Source organism: Erithacus rubecula (genome assembly GCF_903797595.1).
Source record: "Erithacus rubecula genome assembly, chromosome: 1".
NCBI lineage: Eukaryota > Metazoa > Chordata > Aves > Passeriformes > Muscicapidae > Erithacus > Erithacus rubecula.
Window position 1 is genome coordinate 101,502,736 of NC_136658.1, and position 19,935 is coordinate 101,522,670.

At 37.4% G+C, this 19,935-nt stretch overlaps 1 protein-coding gene across 1 annotated transcript in view; it reads left to right on the plus strand.

Moving 5' to 3' along the window:
• Positions 1-18,691, plus strand: part of IL1RAPL1 (interleukin 1 receptor accessory protein like 1) — a 661,715-nt gene extending 643,024 nt beyond the window's left edge. Inside the window, exons 9-11 of the mRNA XM_079311813.1 lie at positions 5,798-5,941; positions 15,216-15,386; positions 16,619-18,691. Of these exons, the coding sequence (XP_079167939.1) occupies positions 5,798-5,941; positions 15,216-15,386; positions 16,619-17,337 (1,034 nt within the window). The 3' untranslated portion in view covers positions 17,338-18,691. The remainder of the gene's footprint in view (positions 1-5,797; positions 5,942-15,215; positions 15,387-16,618) is intronic.
• The last annotated feature ends 1,244 nt before the right edge of the window (positions 18,692-19,935 follow it).

Sequence of the window (19,935 nt, forward strand, 5' to 3'; positions counted from 1 at the left end):
GTTGGTTTGTTTAAGAGATTACTTTTTAAAACAACTTTTGTGCAACTTTTATCATAGCCCTTCCTTGTATGTGATGTCTAAGTGCAAGTCTAATCTTGATTGGCAAGGATGAAAATATTTTGAAATAAAATGTCACAAACTGTTCCCATAATCCACGCATAGTTAAATTATTCATTAATGCTATCCTCAGAAAAAAAAAAATTCAAACAGTATGTTTAATGATCTTACATCCTTGGAACTCTGTACTCAATTTTTTCCCCACATTTTTTGCACCCCTTGGTGCCTCTTACATTCATTTCTTTCAGAAGATCTAAACAAAATAATAGTGTGGGCATGTCTGATTTCTGTAGTACAATTGACAAATAGAAGCTCTCCCATTAAGGAAGATTCAGTTAATTCAATTAATTAATTTGGGGAAGATAACCAAAGATTACTGCAGTTCCACACCATGACACTTTTTTTCCTTCAATCTATAAGTTGCCTTTAAAATGTGTTGCTATGTATTTAAATGCAGAATTTTTCAGTAACATTGCAGCATCTCTATTTTTCCAACCTTATCCTCTTGTGAGCTAACATACTGTTGGCGATAATGTAATTACTCTCCTACTGGGAACAGGTATCCTGCATTTCTCAGCAGAAATAAAAATGCCATTGGTACGAATATACTTCTATTATAATAATTTACTATTTCTCTTCTAATAACACTGGGAATCCAACAGCACCAAGGCTGTGAAACAGATATGTTTCCTGTCATACTAATGAATAGATTAACAAGATGCCTGCATTGCATTTGCACACATGCATGCTTATGTATATATAATCACAAACCTGACTAGCTCTTTTTCATGAGGGAATTAGGAATACATATAATTTTTTTTTTCCATAAAAAATAAAGAAAGACAACCAGGTCCCAACAGTTCTAATAAATAAAATTAAACTACTGCACTGAACATAATTTTGAAAATCATGACTAAATTTAGCTGGCTTCACTCAGCTCTGCAGATATCCACAGGCACACATGACCTGTGCTGGCAGAAAGCATGTACTTTGTGCTAAGAAATAATTTCATAATCAAGTTAATAGTAGCCCAAATCTACTTCTACTACTATCAGAAGTACTATTTTCCTACAGTATCAATCAGGGATTATTCACAAGAGTACCTATATAGAATATCCATATAGGATATTCACACATATCCGTCTGGGTACCTTTAGTAAAATTAGATTTTCTGGCAATTTGAAACAAAACAACTAAAGTCTTAAAAAGTAGAGAATAGATTCTATACGTATATGTGTTGGATATGTGTATGCTGTATAAAGCTGTGGTTCCATGTGCTATACTTTGGGGAGATAATTTGCTTTACAGCTATGCCATAACAAATACTAAATGGGGGAGAAAAGAAAGGAAAAAAAAAAAAAAAAAGGAAAAAACTCCATACTTCTTCATTTTAAAACTGTGAGTATGGGTTTCTTTGTTGCTGACTTAAACTCTGCCTACTCTTTATGGCTGATCTCTGAAATGAGAGTCAGAGAAGTGTTCCTGTGTTATCCAGCTTCCTTCTTCCTTTAGAAAAGACAGAACCATTCCTAACCAAACCTGCATGTTACAACACAGCAGTCCCTGCTCCTCTTCCAAATTATATTCATTATTTTTATCATTCCTTTAGTAATTGAAGTCTATGAAAGTATACCTAAACAAACAGAACTGCCTCTAACCAAACCCTATCTCTTTGTGAGTTAAATCATCCAAGACAAGCAGAGAATGGAAATCAGTTTAGGCCACAGTTGCAAAGATTTATTTATGTGCTAACTTGAAGCTCTGTGAATAGTCCTGTTGACTTCAGAGGGATTACTTATAGTCCATGAAGTTGAGCAATCTGCGTAAGTGATTGCAAAACTGAAACCTTAGATAGACTGTAATTGGATTTTGAAAAAGGCTCAGAAACTGAATACACAGCTATAAATCACATGTGCTCAGAGAGTTATAAATCACAAAAAAAAAAAAAAAAAGAACCAAATAGAATTCTTTTTCATAGTAGTTCAGATATATGAGGGCTAATTAATGAATAAAATTAATTTTAAATTTTTACAGATCATTAAATGTAAAGCCCCTGAAACATGTCATATAAGTCAAAAGATATGAATCTTTGACAGAACAATTTTATTTATTTTCTTCTTACAACTTCAGTTATGATAAGTGAATTACCTGTATGACACAGTGAAAGGAAGTTTATCAAATATTAGATCCAGGTGAAGATCAAAGATACAACCTACAAATGTGTCCACTAATTAGGAAAGAAAAGGTATAAAATCAGTGCATTTATTACAAGCCATATATGCTAGATATTTGGAGAGGATACATGCTTTGTTTTAATTAGCTGCCTCTTTCACTGAGTTGCTTGGCCAAAGCCTCCTGATAAGGAAAAAAAAATGTAGCCATTGGTCAAAATGCTTGTAACAAATCTTGTTTTAAATTGAAGCTATTTATTCAGAAACCAATCTACTACTGCTGCAGCAATCAATGTGTTTTCCTTGAAGTAGAACTGCTCCTGTGCTACTGGAAAACTATTGTTAATTGCCTGTAACTAAATGATTGCTGTGCTTCTGGATGTAACTCTCTGGCACTTGCTCGTTTGTTGTGTTTAACAGAATGCCTGTCGCCCCAAGGGTTAGCCCAGTAATTTTCCTCTACTATTTTCTACATTCAGTCTCAGCTCCTTGAGGAGAGCCAGGTCTGTGATTTGAGCAACACAGCACAGGAGCTAAATAGATTTTAAAAGGTTTGCACTTCTCATATCTTGCTTCTGATGTGGAATTGTGGCAAAATTGAATCTTTTTAGTATGTATCCACTACAGGAAACTTGAATTTCAGCAGGAAAAACAGATCACACTTCAAAGGGAGTGTAATGCCTGCTGCAGCAACTGTGCCCAAATCACACTGTAAAAGGCAGAATAAAGCAGCAGAAAAAATGTTATTGTGAAGGTAACCATGGGCTGCAACCTTGCTGCTGCTCTTTAACTTGTCTTTAAGAGTCACTACATCATTGTTGGAACTGTTGACACACATCACCAATACCCTTGGCACTCGCAGGGCATTTGTCAGGAGTAAGCTCTGGTAGGGAGGAGCCAGACCACCTCCCCCAATTCACATTGGGAAAACCACTGGGAAAACAGAAATTTGAAATGGCTTCAGCCACCTGAAGGGCCAACAGCAGAGGCAGGACTGAGCCTTCTGCTTCTTGCATCTTCAGCTCAGCTCAATACAGAGTAACACCATTCCTGAAATCCCTGAGGCATCTCAGAGCCAGCCAGTGGCCTTTTAGGGCACAATTTGGCATCCTGCATAAACTCAAGGCCTGAAAACAACCAACCACTGTGCCCAGGTCAATCCCCCTGCCTTACATCTGCTTCACAGATGTGTCTGTCCCACTTCCAGCACTTTGGGGGCAAGCTCAGGCATCCCATGGGCTGGGTGCAAGGATGCAGCAACCTGCAGGGCTGATCACTGCCCCTGTCTGCCTCTGAGCCCTGACAAACTGCACCAAACACAGAGTGAACGTGATGCTGTCCAGCACAGGGGGAAGCACAGGCTGGCTCTGTGAGATCAATAGACCATGAAACTTCCTTTGCAAACAAATCTGTTTAAGAAACAGCCACTTTATCTGTGTACAATCACGATGGCTCAGCAGCAACACATGAAAAGGTAATTGGTAATATGTTTCAGGCTGACTAGAGAATTTTGTTGTTTGCTTTGATGGCCTAATTAAGAACAGTTTCATGTGCTTTCAGATAGATTTTACTGAAGCAAACATAAAGGCATAATCTTACTTTATGGGAAAGCATATAACTAAGGGGGACTCTGATGGCAAAAGTGATGCAGTGTATTAGTCTGACTTCATGCACAATGACAGAAGACAGATGAATACCTGCAGTTATTTCTTTCCATTTAATATAAAAATCATTAGTTTAGAGAAAACTTCTGTTTTCCAGTTGTAAAGATTTTCTTTGCCTTTAGTGATTCATAACAGCAGGCACATAAATAGAGTACTTTGTACCTAGCAACCCGAAATATTAAAGCCTTTCTTCTAGTTACCATTGAACAGCTTCATCACCTGTATTACAAAATGAAAAACAGGGTATAGTACACCAGTGCAGAGTAATTTCCATTTCCATTTATATTCTAAAATACTGCATTTCTTGCCTATGCAAACCATATTTTGTCGAATGTTTTTCATAATATTTCCCTTGCTGGACCAGAAAAGTATTGGGAGCTGGAAATAACCATGTCAGTCTAAAAAATATCTGACACAAAGGAGTTTCCAGCATAGTTTTGGAAAGAATGACATGGAATATAAATGCCTTTTTATTTTATTACACTTTTAGTGTCTTCTAGAGAGCAATGAAATCTTCTTACAATTGCCTCATAATAATGAAAAAAAAAAAGATGTGTGATTCTCAGTAGATGCTGTCAAATAAATACGATTGTCAATTTTTCCTCTAACCTTTTATTTCTTTAATTGAATTGTATTGTTCTGGATTATCAAATCTGCACAACCACATGTATATACGAGTAAGGTTACTCCAGGTCCACTCGACTTCACTCAGACAGAAGCTGCCCACCAGAAGAGGACACTGTGAAGATAACCCTTGCTCCAGCACAGATTTTTTGTGAAGCAAACTCTGTGTCTTAGATTTCCAAGATCTGATGTTTTTTTTATTCCTCAAAACTGAGTGATTTGAAAAAGCGGGGAAGATCTTCAGACTTGCCATCTAGTGATTTCAAATTTCAAAACTGGTAGCAGCTCTCCTCCTACCCTCCATTTTTGACACAATCAGTTTTCAGTCAAGAGCAAATGAAAAGTAACAAAGCTCTGTGACCTTCCTGCAAACTGAAGGCAGCAAAAGTCCATGGTGACATATTCCCTTTGGCCTGAAAAGTGGCTCCACTGCTGGTGCTGGACATTTTTGGTGGCCACAAGAGACCCCTTCCTGTCCTCAGGAATGGAGCTCCATAGTGATGGTCTCAATCCATCCTGTGAGCAGATGGCAGTGGGGACACCATGGGGTCAGTCTGGATGGGAATGTCAGAACAGGCAAACCAGCAAACAGTGTCTACACAGCAGCTAAGCCCACTGTGGGGAAAGTGAGAATAAACTGCAGACCTCTGGGAAACTGCTAAAAATATTAACATAAATATAGCTGAGATGTGAGGTTGTAGTGTTCCTTGGATAAGGTGTTGTCACATCTCTCAAGTGTTTTGTGAGGATTTTTAATTATTATTTTTATTTTCATTTTCATTTTGGAAAAAAGAATCAAATCCTTAATCTTATGTTTGTCTACATCCTATTAGTATATGGAATAACGGAAAAGCTGGTTTTGCATTGTAGTCTTCAAAAAGGGAATTTTCACCTTTGCTTACATTCTAAGTCAAATGGCAACATTTATCTAGGTAAAGCAAAGTATTATCTATCTACAGAAAAAAAAGAAAGAAGCGAGTTATAAAATATATAATAAATATGCATGTACTCATAGACAAACACATATGCACACCCCCAGAAAAATTTATTTTTCAAATTAGCAATTCATATCGTGTATCAGAGGAAAAATGTAGCTCATTGAACCTGTAAAAAGCTATAAAAACTCTATCAATTAGGTATTCATTCAAGGGCTTTATAATTAAATACATATATAACCCATTATTCATTATCTTATTTTAATGTTTAACAAAATGCAAGGTCTGCTGCTAATCTTTCTGTGGTTGGGAATGTGGTTGTTACTGAGTTTGTGATTCTTTGCAGAGCTGATGTACACAGTTGAGCTTGCTGGTGGGCTTGGTGCTATTCTGCTGCTGCTTGTTTGTCTAGTGACCATCTACAAGTGTTACAAGATAGAGATTATGCTCTTCTACAGAAATCATTTTGGAGCTGAAGAACTAGATGGAGGTAAGGCAGCTTCTTAGCACATTTTCTACTTTCTAAGTATATCTCTCTTTTGTTTTCTCCACCAAGGCCCAAATTTCATTGCAGCTCAAGATGTGTTAACAGCTGCAATTTTAGGTGCTGACTTGAATATACATTCCTCATAGAGCACATAAGCACAGTCACTGCTGAGCTGATGTACGTGCTGCTCTCTGGAGCTCCAGAGGATATCTGTGTCTCTTAGATTTTTATCCCCAACACTGAATGTAAATTGCCAACATCTATGCATTAAAGATGTTCATTTCCTGACAGTACTGAAAGCCAGCTTTACTTCTCTGTGAGCAAGGGGGTGTTGTCCCTAATTGTATTTAACAAATAGGTAGAGGTTGAAGCAAATCTCCATTTACTGCTTGTTCAAACTGATCAGTTTCAATAAACTGTACTGAGTGTTTGGGAATGCATCCAGTAGTCTACTTGCTTGAGTTCATTTGCTTAATCACTGGTCAGGCTGCAAATGGTCATTAAAGTTGTTCTGTGATTCAAGGACATCCAGCCTAAAAAAAAAAAACTAATCCACAATATATGCACCAGTTCTGTCAAACATTACATGCATTTTCATCTTTATTTTTTTAAGGACTGAAGGAAAAGGTCATCTTTGCCTTTAGCCTTACTAATCAAAATTGTTGTTGAGCAGCAAACTGGGTTGGGCTGCAGTCTCTGATTGACTAGATTTGGTTTCTTAGGTGGGAGTTCCCAAAGTTTTTGGCTACCACTACGTCTTTGATGACAGGACCTTTTTTCCTGCAGAAATACTAATAAAAGGTTTTTTTACAGGCCAAGGTAATAGGTTGTAGGCAAAAGATGTTGTGATATATAAAAATCAATATCTATTCATAAACAAGTGATGGCTAAATCTGTCACTGATAAGGAAAAGAGCAGTTGCAGAATTACAGGTCCTTATATAAAACTTCCATAATAAAATCACTAGGGAATAACCCATTTCTGCCTCACATCTAAAAATGCACAAGGGTTCAAAATAGAATATTCTCAAAACAACAAGCCCAAGAACATCAGAACATTTTGTAACCTTCTACAGGCTTTACAAAAAGATGCATTAATGTAGCAGCTCAGTGAGGAAAAAAGTCAGGTTATTCTATTTATTTTACTGAGGAAGAAACTGAGGCCCAGAGGGACTGTGAATCATGGAGAATTTTGACAGACACGTTCTTTTTTTTCAGAAGTTGAGATTCTCTCCTATCCACAAAGCAGCTGCCAGTTTAAATGGACATATTTACTCCATAAATTATGTGAATTTAATAATAGCCATATTAGAATATGTGGAAATAGACAGTGTAGATAGATGTAATTTACCTTTTTCTCTCTTAGTACCAGTAATTGCTGCTTTTATAGCTGTCATTTATAATTTTCTCAAGTAATTCCAATTATTTTGTGGACTCACTCTGCCAGGTGTCACACTCTTGCCTCTCTCTCTTGTCTCATCCCAAACATTGGTCACTTGGGAACAGCAGTACTTGAATCATGGATTTTAAACATCAAATATGTTACCTCTAAGGTATACTGCTCTGTGATTCAAAAGGAGGAAAAACAATACCCATTCAGTTTATCTTTCTCAGCAAAAGTCATTGTTAAAGAAGGTCAAGCATGGACTCTCCTTAGAAGATCAGTGCAAGCACTGATAGCTTGGGTGCTTAACCACAGCAATATGGAAAGAAAAATACTATTTACAAATTCCTAATGAGAGCCTGTAGCTTCTACCATGTTCAATATGCTGGAAAAAACCCATTGTGCTAATGAAGTGACTGCAGCTGCACATTTCACTCTGTCTCTTTCACTTACACTCGTGCAAAAGAAGGAAGATGGAGAGGAAATGTTCCACAGAAGCCCAAGACACGGCTTGTACAGAAATAAATTGCAGACACACACTTAGTTTAGTTGTTTGGCTTAGTTTGTTATTGACAGACACAAAATGCTGCACTCTAAAATCCTACTCTAACCTCATCTCCTGCAGTGCAGCAGCAGAGCGCCCACGTCCTATTCATAATTTACACCATGTTCTGTCATACTTCAGGACAGCATGGAGATAAGCAAACATCAAAATATCACAGTCTTTTTTTTATGTGCACTGTATTGTACCCAGAGAGGATTTGAAGCACTTTAAAGGTGAGGTCCAATTAAAGTTTTCAGTTGAAAATCTATTTTTAAAATTCAATGCTTCATTTCTTCCCTGATCAGAGAACAAGCCCTTCAGGATGTCAAATCTCATCACAATTCCTTTTTCCTTTCCAAGCCTGAGACACATCAGTTTTTCTCAGGCTAACTAACATACGCATTTTTGTGGGTGGCATGGCTAAATTGTGAGAACTTGAAAACAAAGTATTTAACCCTTACAGCTAATGCAACTCAATTTATTATTTCCTGTAGGGATACTGCAGTTGGAACAAGTGATCACAGCTGTCAATTCCTCATTTCTTTAACTTAGAGTGTTGAATTTTCCAATGTTTTTTTTTTTTTTTTTCTCAGCCTAAGGAAGAGACTCTCCTGTTTTTTCTGTCTCCTGCAGACTCTGCAGCTCTGTCCTGGGAATGTGAATTTTAAGCCCCCATTTTATGTTTTCATGGTTGATTCCCACGAAATTGCTATTCCTACTAATTTGGAAAATAGCAATATTGCTGCTTCTCCTCTAACTCCATGCCTGTGCTTTCCAACGATGTGGGAGCTGTGTCCACACCAGGGGATTTTGTGACGGACACCACAATGAGTCCCTCAGTGCAGAGGAGCACAGGGAGCCCCTGTGCAGCCAGGGGACCTCACGTGAATGTCTGACAGCTCCCTCACTGGAGCACAGAGGCAAGAGAAACACTCTGACCCTTGGCAAAGCAGCAGCTTTTTCACCTGCAGGTGTTTGGCATGACCTTGCATCTCTGAGATATAACTCACCACTACCAGTTTGGTGGCCAGAAACTCCCAAATCTGTCTAAGAGGGAAAATCCAGTTCAAGATCTCTTCTCATACACAGTCAAGTTGATAGCTTGGAGTGCTGTGCAAACAAAGAAATGTGCTGTACTGTTCTGAAAACAACAACATTTTCACAAATAGATACTTCACTGGGAACTTCTGAGGGCTAATCTTTGTCAAATGTCAGGCAACCTTTTTAGTTTTGCAGCTTTAAACTTAAAAGCTTATTTTAAAAAGCCTTGTCCATAAAGCACACTTTAGGGACTCAAATGATATTACTAAAAGGCACTTTCAGAAGTGATGATTTCTTCTATTTTATTGTTCATTGAACTCCAACAAAAGAGATTTTATACCATACCATTCTCTGTGGAGCATTTTAGCAGCTGCTTTTCGTGTATTTTTATTTTCCAAGGACCTTCTCTTGCTGTTGTTCCCAGTTTTTAAATGACTTCATGAAAAGAAGTATTGTATTTAACTGACAGAGTGAAAATGCAAATAACCATTTACAAGTACTTGTGACCAACACATTCCTGACTTCTTTCTAGCTAGCACTCTGTGACCTTTGTATCAGAAGAGATATTACTCCTGTATAGAAATCTGCTCTTTATCTATATATAAGCTGATTTCCAGCCACTCTAAAATCAGTGGAAATTTCCCCATTATTTTACCTGGATCAACTTTCTCCTTTGTGCTGTTCCTGATCATCAAATCATGCAAGGATCAGTCCCCAGGCATGGCAGCCACATCAGCCACAGTGAGGGTGGAGAGTCACTGCTCTCAGTAGTGCCAGGTGTGATCCTGCCCCAGAGTGGATGGGAGGCTCAAAGTGACCAAAACTGCTCTTCTCAACTTTTTATTTCCCATTTCAAGATCTGAGAGGTTCCAGTGTATATATAGGTGACTGCATGCCAGTTTTAATTCACATTATGGATAAATCCAGAAGTCTATGGATGACAAGCTAAAAACCACTAGACATGGTGAGATAAGCAAAAGTACTCAGAAACTTCTACATGTGTTTGTATTTTAGATTCTGGTTTCAGAGGCAAGACTATATGGTACAGCTATTAGTAGAAATGGTTTGCAGGTGTCTGCTACTACCATTACCTGGGTAGATTTTTAACCTTTTAAATTGATGAACATTTTTTAGCAAGAAATTAATAAGCAAAGGTGAAGACAATTTTAAAATATTTTTTTTTTAATATGAAAGGGAGAAAAGAAGAATTCACCAACCTTGGTGAATTGAAGGAGCAGCTCCCTTACAGGGAAGGTTATTGGGTCCAAGTCTGGGGAGTTTCAGCTCTGAAAGAAGGAAAGTGGCTGGTTTTGTTTTATTTGTTTGTTTGTTTTTTGTTTTACACCACATTGCTGAAATAAAGCAAAGTGCTCCTAATAAGAGCAAAATGTGCCACTGCTGAGCTCTCTCAGTTCCAGAAGTCTTGTTTGGATTTGGTACATGACATCTATACTGTTTCTTGGCTGGACTGTTTGCCTTTTCATGAGAGATTAATTTCTGTTCTTGCTGAGGGAAAGCAAATCAATGCTCACATTAGGAGACTGATTAGACTGGCTCTTCCTTTAGTTCTGCTGCACTTGGGAGTCCTTATGTAATCATGATTTTGTCCTTGTTATTATTTAGCTGCAAAAGACTAGCCGAGTTCATGGATGAACCTATGGGAATGCCCAGTTAATATCTTATTAACTGTCCAGTTACCTGGTAAGAAATAAGAAATACTTGTTAGGGGTTTCCTGGGTTTCATCCCAGGGAAAACCTTAAGCAGCAAGGAATGGCAATGCTTTGAGATTCCTCAGGTTTCTGTGTGACAAAGTTATTAACTTTCAAACATAACTTTTACCATTGGTTTAAGCACCACCAAAGCACTTGTGTTAATGATTATGCTATGCAGGTATAGCTAGACTGAAATTACTGCTGAAGTTAGTGACTTTGCAATTACTGAATCTTCCCTGGGGATGCACAAAATAGGTTTGCAATAGCAGTCTCACCACTCATTTATATATTCTTATTGGCTATTGGCAAATTGTGACGATAAGAAATCCTGCTCTATGAATATCAATTTCAAATTCTATTAAAATCACCTTGGAAAAATGCAGCTCTCTTCTTTCTAAACATTACGGGTTATGAAAAGGGATTTTTCTCTTATTTAATTACAATTTTATTGCTGGAAAACTGTTTCTTTTGCCTCTTCTTGTTTTTGCTATTTATTTACATCTGAAATGCAATTCAAACAATAAAAACTCAATTTATGTCTCCACTGAATATGGGAGTTTCATGAAATGTACTAATTCAAAGGAAAATTCCTGCTTTTTTCTCTCTTTCTATTTCATTACATCTAAAGTGCCTGTGTAATTTATATGTATATATATATATATATATGTATATATCTTAAAAAATAAAATATTACCAAGATAATCTTTTTATTCCAAACTAAGACATGGTTATAGGTTAGAAAGTTCAGATATAAAGTAGAAAAAAATAAACTACCATACAATTCAACATCATTCTCTTGCACAAGAATATGAACTTGAATATATCATGAGGAGTGCTACATTTAAAAAATGCTATGGAAATAATTGTGTGGGTAATTCTTATTTTTTATTAACATTAAAAGGGCTTGACATTTGAAAATAATAGAAAATGTTACATCAGCAATAGTAAATAGTGTGAGGAAAAGTATAAGTATTTTGAAAGACCTGGGATTTGTGCATTTTATTCAACTTAGCATTAAATGATATTTTTTCATTATATTAAGGATCACCTCTATCCCAATATATATATTTAATGTGGTCCCCAAAATAGTGAAGCAAATACAGATTAAGAAATGCCATAATTTTAAAAAAACTGCAGTCTCTGATAAATTTTGAAAGGCTCTTTGTAACCTTTCCTGAACATAGCACATTTTTTTTAAGACAAAAGTTTCTTGTATCAGTTTGACTCCGGCTCCCTGCAGCATTAAGTATTTAAGAGGGGAGCATGTGCTTTGCTGAAAGAGAAGAATTAGTTTCCTGTCGGTCTGGAAATGGAAGATCTGCCCAACCTTGCTGGCTACACCGAGCTGGGGATGCTCAGCTGCCTCCAGTGCACTGAATCTGAGGATTTCAGGATGCACAGACACATGAGCTGGCTCCATCATCTAGGTCTTAGAGCCTCTTTGAAATAATACACTATGAAATGCAACATTGTGGGGTTTCTGCTTGCTTTGATCTCTTAACATGTACTGTGCTAAAATGTATCATGCCAGATAAAAGTCAGAATTGTCAAAATGTCAAAAGTCAAAATATCACTGGCTTGAACATGGCTGATAAGAAGCAAAATTACTCTAGAAAGTCGTTGTTTGCTTGGGGTTTTTTTTTAATTTTTTCATTCATATATACTATTTTTCTGTCCCCCATTAGCAGAAATATCTTCAATGTTTAAGCCTGATAAATCCTCAAAGGCCCAAACTGCAGAACTTCTTGCAGTGCAACATGGAAATCATTAGAAAACAGATACATTTATAATGCAAATTTGATGTCAAATGTGTTTGGTGGTCCCTGTAGAAGAGGAAGTTTTATCTTTCTTTCTGTAGGCACCAGCTTATCATTTCTTCATGTGTAGCTGTTAAGAGAGCATGCATACAGATGAGTTCTTAGATGTCTGATAGCAATTTACTTACCCAAAGATCCCATTTGCATGTGAAAAAGTAGATGCATATAGAGTCTGGGTTTGTTTTATGCTTACACTGAGCCTGTAAGTGACTGCTGCTGAACACATCCTTGGAATAACAAGAAGCATTTACAACTTCTTCCCCTAAAAATTTATATCACTTCTGTTGGATTAACATTGTAGAAAGTCACAGGGAGTATGATGGTGTACTCTGCATTTAGATGAGTACCAGAAGGAGTGGGCAGTATTAAAGAATCCATGTTCCAATGATGCAGAAGGTGCCTTGGCTAGAATCCTGGGGCACTAAGTGAAGTAATCTTCCCATGTGTAATTAATGAAGATGAGATTTGACCCTGTGTTTACCCCTGAGGTCTGTCTAAACCTGTGGCTGAATGTAGCTCCATGACCATTGCTCACTTAAAAACTTCTCACTTTCAACTTCATAGAATTGTTGAAATGGTGGGAGAGTTTGTAACTCACAGTGTTCTGCCTGGATTCTTGCAGTACCAGTGTTTTGAGGCTGACTGTGACATTTGTGGACTGAATGCATCACACCTGCAGCAGTAGCTGCATTTGGTCTCATTTTGATGAGCTAGTCCAGAGCTTCCCCATGCCTGATGCCTGCACACATCTCTGCAGATATACCCTAGCCCCACCATTCTTTGCCCTACAAATATTAATAAAACTAGGAGGAAAATATACTTTCCCTGTAATACAGGATGATGCAGCTGTAGTTAGTGAAGATGCTTGAGTCTTCATGATATGAAAAACGTGTATTTTGAATAAATGCATGATATATTTGCATATGCAATAAAACAAAGTCATAGCAGAAATAATTTCCCCTCCAAGTAAGAATGTGCAAACTATCTTAACAGACAATACTCAGCCTTTAAAACAGTTTGAATTCTGCATTATTTCTTATTATTTATTCCTTTGAGAAATGATGCATTCTCATATTTATTCAAAGACTTTGAACAGAGCAACGCTAGTCTCAAGCATATACCATAGTCCTGACCATTAATGAGGTGACAATAGAAAATGTCATTGCAGCATTTTCCTATGTATTTGTTGACCTCACTATGTGCTAGCTCTTTTGCTGGGTTAACACTGTATTACTGTAGAAATAAAAACTTGCTGTGTATGTCCCTCTATATCATACTTGATCCAATCAGTCTTATTTTAAGGCATTGCCAAAGGCAGGAGGTGCTGGGCTTCTATTAAAGGACATTTTTTTATAAATTCTCAAAAAAATAATGGAAAATGTGAACTGTAAAGACCAGATTCCCTTTTTCTTAGTTTCTTTTTTTGGCTGTTGTTTTGGTTGCTGTTTTTTATTTGTTTAGGGTTCTTTTTCTGTGGCTACCACAATCCAATAGATACTATCCCACCAAAGACATGCAGGGTACAGAATGAATGCATGGCCATTTCATTGGTTTAGAAAGGTTAAGAGTAGTAACAGTACAACAAAATTTGTTCTGTCATCTGCAAATGTTAATAAGTGTAGTGCACATAGTTCCTCAGAAAGGAGAGAACTGCTCAAGATTATCACTGCTCCATTAGTTTCATTTACACTGTGCATCTGCCCCACAGCTGGCAGGCTTTTCAAAATAATGCTACCAGACTACAAAAAGGTGTAAAATGATGAAAGGAGTGGCTCAACAAATAAATGAAGTCAACACTGACTGTATATAACATTACTTATGACACACAGTATTTAGAGTATTCAATCAGATCTCTTTTACAAGCAATTGATATTCCAGGTAGTCTGTTCATAATGTTGTCAAGAGAGTTAGAAGGATGTTAACATTTCATTACTCTTGTCATTGATTTTTCTCTGCTTTCTTCACAACAAAAGTCAAAACGTGACCTCTTATTCCACTGAATTAGTTCCAGAGCACTTGGCATTATTGACCTCCTAATGAAAATTAATGGTGGCTCTTTTGATTCAGTCTTTTAAGTAGGCACACCAAGCACATTTAAAAGGCAGGCATGGTTATTTCTCATATTGAAGTGAAGTAACACGCTGTTAAGTAAGGAAATGTGTGTTAATGCAACATTAAATTTGCAAATTTAAGTGCGCAGAATTCAAGAAACTTAAACTGTATTATCAGGAGCTGATGCTGGAAAGATTTAAACTTGGTAATAATTTCAGACCTGGAGAGCTAAAGAGTTTTACAAGGAATGCTATATGTACACTTAGAGCATTTTAGCCCCAGATCCTAAATTTATAGTAAAATTCTGAAAAGACTGAAATGCTTTTACTATGCAGCATTTGCACATTATGTTAGGTATTTTCATGCTCTTCTTACTCCTTTTATGCTAGAGAAGGATGCTAATTCTTCTCAGCAACTTTTGATTGTTGTGCTCATGAGCTGTCACCCTGCAGTTGAGTGGATTTCCTTCAATTGGATTCTTACATAAACTGACTTCTGACTATGGATATGGATCCTCCTTCCTTGCATCTGTGTAACTAAGGATTATCTCTACCAGGTGAAACAGGAAAGCTGAATGGAGGCATATCTGGAGACTGGGTGAAAGCTTGACATTTTACCTAAACCATTTCCTATTCCTGGAAAATTGTCCCAGAAATAGTACCTGGGAAATATCTGGGAAAACTGCTAGAATAAGGAATAAACTAACTTATTTTCCCTCTTTCCTTAGACAACAAAGACTATGATGCATATCTATCTTATACCAAAGTGGATCCTGACCAGTGGAATCAAGAAACTGGAGAGGAAGAAAGATTTGCTCTTGAGATTCTACCAGATATGCTGGAAAAGCATTATGGATACAAGTTGTTCATACCAGACAGAGATTTGATTCCCACAGGAAGTAAGTCATGTCTTTATTTTCATATTGAGGATACTGATATTGAGGAAGAAAAAAAGTGATTACAGTGATTGTTTTAGTCTTGTTTCTTTACCTACTCCTTCAGAATGTCATCTTTCCTCCCATATCTTAGAGAATAATGAGGATAAGCGACCAAATATTAATGTGCATTTCCAGATAGGAGGATTATTATTTAATTACTGTATTGTTCTAATTGAAGATGTTAATTGAAATCTCTAGGAAATTGAAATCTCTCTTTTCAGTTCCTTAGGTTTTGTTTGGAAAGATATCCTTGATTCTAGGTATTACAGAAATTCACACAGGAAGGAAAAAGTTGTGTTTGGACTAAAGCAATGATTGAGTAGTGACTTCAACACCAGAAAAAAGTGGTGAATTCTGTCACTGTCCACTGCAGACAAATGTATAGTGGATGCACTTGATCATTCTCAGAGATTGAATACTAGAATTAATTCCAGCTAGTAGATCTTTTTCATGTTTCTCTCATATATTCCAACATAAGTACAGTAATGTTTTGTCTGTTGTAATATTCTTCATGTCTTCAATGTAACCATATGGACTAAATTCAATACCGTTAATGAAAGATAAAAGAAAGGATGTTTGGTATAGATAAAGCACAGCACAGAACATCAAACAATCTCATGGATATTTTTTAAATCTACAGCAAACTAACCACTAATTTACAGGAGACAACACTGTTTTTATGAATGTGTGTGGCAGGGGCATGAAAGAAAAATAGAATCTAAGCCTACAAAAAATCTTAGAGTATCATTTGGGTTTGAGACTGAGGTCCTGAAGCACATGGCTGCTGCTCTGTTGTCCAGCTGGGTGACTGCCTTTTTAAAGGTAAAAATTGTGATGGACATATTTGTTCCAATAGTGAAACAGGTGATAGAAAGCCACAGCCCATGAAAAAAATCTTAAAATCCATAGCATGTGTGGGAATAGATGTTTTGCAGGACCACAGTATGGCTGAGGTTGGAAGGGGCCTATGGAGATGGTATTTTCCAACCTCTCTGCTCAAGGAGGTTCACATAGAGCACGTTGCTCAAGATCACATTCTTCCAGGCCAGCCTGGCACATTTGCAATTGATGTTTTTTGTGTATTTCAATGAGATCCTCTGGGAGCAGAGATTTGTCTCTGCTGTTTCTCAACAGTGTATGAGAGCAGACAGTTTTCTTAGATTGTTTTTCTGAGCAATTTTTGTGTTTTGTAGCCTACATTGAAGACGTGGCAAGATGTGTAGACCAAAGCAAGCGACTGATCATCGTCATGACTCCAAGTTACGTGGTAAGAAGAGGTTGGAGCATCTTTGAACTGGAGACAAGGCTTCGAAATATGTTAGTCACGGGAGAAATCAAAGTGATACTGATTGAATGCAGTGAACTACGAGGAGTTATGAACTACCAGGAGGTTGAGGCCCTAAAACACACCATCAAGCTCCTCACTGTCATTAAATGGCATGGACCAAAATGCAACAAGTTGAATTCCAAGTTCTGGAAACGTTTACAGTACGAAATGCCTTTTAAGAGGATTGAACCCATGACAAACGAGCAGGTTTTAGATGTCAGTGAGCAGGGGCCCTTTGGGGAACTGCAGACAGTCTCCGCAATTTCCATGGCTGCTGCCACCTCCACTGCTCTTGCCACTGCCCATCCAGACCTGCGCTCCACCTTCCATAACACATATCACTCGCAGATGCGCCAGAAACACTATTATCGAAGCTATGAATACGATGTACCTCCTGCTGGCACCCTGCCACTTACCTCAATAGGTAACCAGCACACCTACTGCAACATCCCCATGACACTTATAAACGGGCAGCGGCCGCAGACAAAAACTAACAGGGAGCAGAACCCAGAAGAGGCTCACACAAACAGTGCCATCCTGCCCCTCTTGCCACGGGAGACCAGTATATCCAGTGTCATTTGGTGACCGACACACAAGGGGCTGTCAACCCCCTTGAGTAGGAGCAGAGCCTGCAGTCTGGTGCCTGGAACTACATCCTCGACTGCTGCTGTTAAACATGCATTACAATCGATAACAAACGAGGAAAAACAGGGTCTTGTACATATGTTTTTGCAATTTCTTTGTAGCATCAGTCTTCCTGTTTTACCCATGTCTCTTCCCATTCACATTTTTGACTTTGTTTTATATGTCATTGGAATTTGTATATTTACATTTTTTTTAAAATGAAGAGACTGCTGTATAGATAGGAAACTTTTCTGCTTCATTAGTATAGTTTTAGACTTTTTGTTTGTTTGTTTATAACCTCTCTTGGGAATGCTTGGACAAAGCTATGTTGATATCAGAAGCACCATCCATTTTGTTGGCCTGCCTAGCCATGCCTGCTGCAGCTCACCTCTTTTGGAGAGTTTTTGTTCTTAGAAGGACCCCATTGCTCCCTGAGAGCTCCAGTTTCATTTCTACTCCCGTAATGTGCACTGCTCCTTCCCTGCCCTTACAAAAACCCCCATTTGGGGTAACACTACAGTCTGATCATCTAACATGTAACTTGGTAGATACCTGTCAAACAAGAGAAAATACCCAATCTGTATTGGTTGCTTCACAGTAGTCACTAGAGTGTGTAGAAACTATAGCTGGTTTGGTTTTTGCTTTTTTGGGTTTAGTTCTTCTCTTAATTCTTATTTTAAGAATGAGTTGGTTGTATCCCTTTTATAAATATGAAAGCAACCCTATTTTTAACACGTCCTGGAAAAGTATTTATGTGGTTGTGGATTTTATTTTTTAAGCACACAATTTTTTTTTCTTTCTCAACTTTCAAAATTCTGCAAATAACTTTTGCAAATGTCAGGCGAGTAAGACAAGTGAGGCAATAGACACTGAAGTGCAGAGTCCTGCTGATATGTACAGTGATGACTTCCAAACCAAAGGGGAATAAAAAAGACAGTATTGTAGATGGTTTGTCACTTTGTATTATAGAAAGTGTTATTTTCAAAAAAAATTAAGAGCAAAACATTATTTTCCTGTGGATTTCAGAGTCCCTTGTATTTTAATGTTCCAAAAATTGTATTTGCTTTAAAATTATATATTCAAGATTAAGAAATCTTCTTTCATTTGGTTTTAGCTTGTAATGATAAATAAAATTTTATTAATTTCAACATGATTTCAGTAACAACTCAGGCAGAAAAAATGACGTGAAATATACCAGAAATATAATTGTTTTCAGAATAAACTTTATTTATACAAAATTAATATTTAAATCAGACCTGGAAATATTAAAAACAATTTATTCACTTTAATGAATAAATAAATTAGTTTTATTTTTATGTATGATTCTATCTTTGAGGAGTTGCAAATAATGCATGTGCCATGGCTGACAGGGAAGAATAAAAGCCCACCACTGTGTTTACATCCAGACATCTTTGAGACAAATTAAAGAAGCACCTTGCTCATGCTTTAAGTAACAGAAAGTCCTTTCTGGTTTTAGAATGAGAGAGGAATGGTGCAGCTCTGCAGTGTATTCAAGCCAAGCTCTCTGCTAGTCTCTGCTGTCAGAAGCAGAGGAGCTGGAGCAGTTACTGGTTGCAGCACACTGTCATAGAGCCTTGGGCTTGATTTACCCTGGCAGAATCATAACTGGTGTCTTGGCAAAGAGTCCTTAGAGCCTATTTATGTAGTTAATTAGCTTTAGGCATTTTTATGGCAGCTGAATGATATTGGCCAATATAAGGGTTGTTGTGGGGTTTACCCATCTTGATTGTCACAATGAGAAAAGTACAAGTTACAATATTTTGGTCTTCTTAATGAGAAGTCAGTGGAGAAGCTGCAGTTTGGGGGATGTTTGTGGGAGCAATCCAAAACTGACAGTGTGGGAGGAAGTGACTGTTCTCCTGTGCTTCTGTTGTGAAAGTCAAGAAATCTCAGCATCTGCATAAGAAGCTAATAGACCTTTGAGGTGTGCACTGATTCTTAGTTGCTTAAAATGTTTATTTCTCTGAGATTAAGCTCAAGTCCTTTTCTACAGCCTGTTCTCTATTATAGTGTCTCTGGACATGTGCCAAACATCCACAAAATGGAAAATAGGCTGCTAAGTCGCATAAAATTTTTAGAGAGTTTGCATTTCTGCTTTAAGAAAGCTGTTATTTATTTGCTCTTACAGACACCTGTCAGGCACTGATGGCATTTTCCTTCATTCATCTGGATGCCTATCCTGGTTTTCACTGGGCTGAGGTGGGGAGAAGGGGAGGGATTGAGTGAAGGGCAGTGTGGTGCTTAATTTCCATCTGGGTTTAAACCACAACAGTCCAAATACCCCAGGATCCTCTGAAAGCAATGTTTTCCCCCCCCCTCCCCCTTTATATTCCCTGGTGTAAAGACTGAGATGTGGAATAAATGTAGGATGTAATTATTTGACCACAATCACATTTAAACAATTGGCTTTTCTTGGCCACATGGGAAGTACATTTCTTCTTCTATTTTTAGTGTAGTTTTAAGCACTTTGAATAGCATGATTCAGGGATTGACAAATACTATTTGATATTCTCACTACTTAAAGAAAACTTTTCTTAT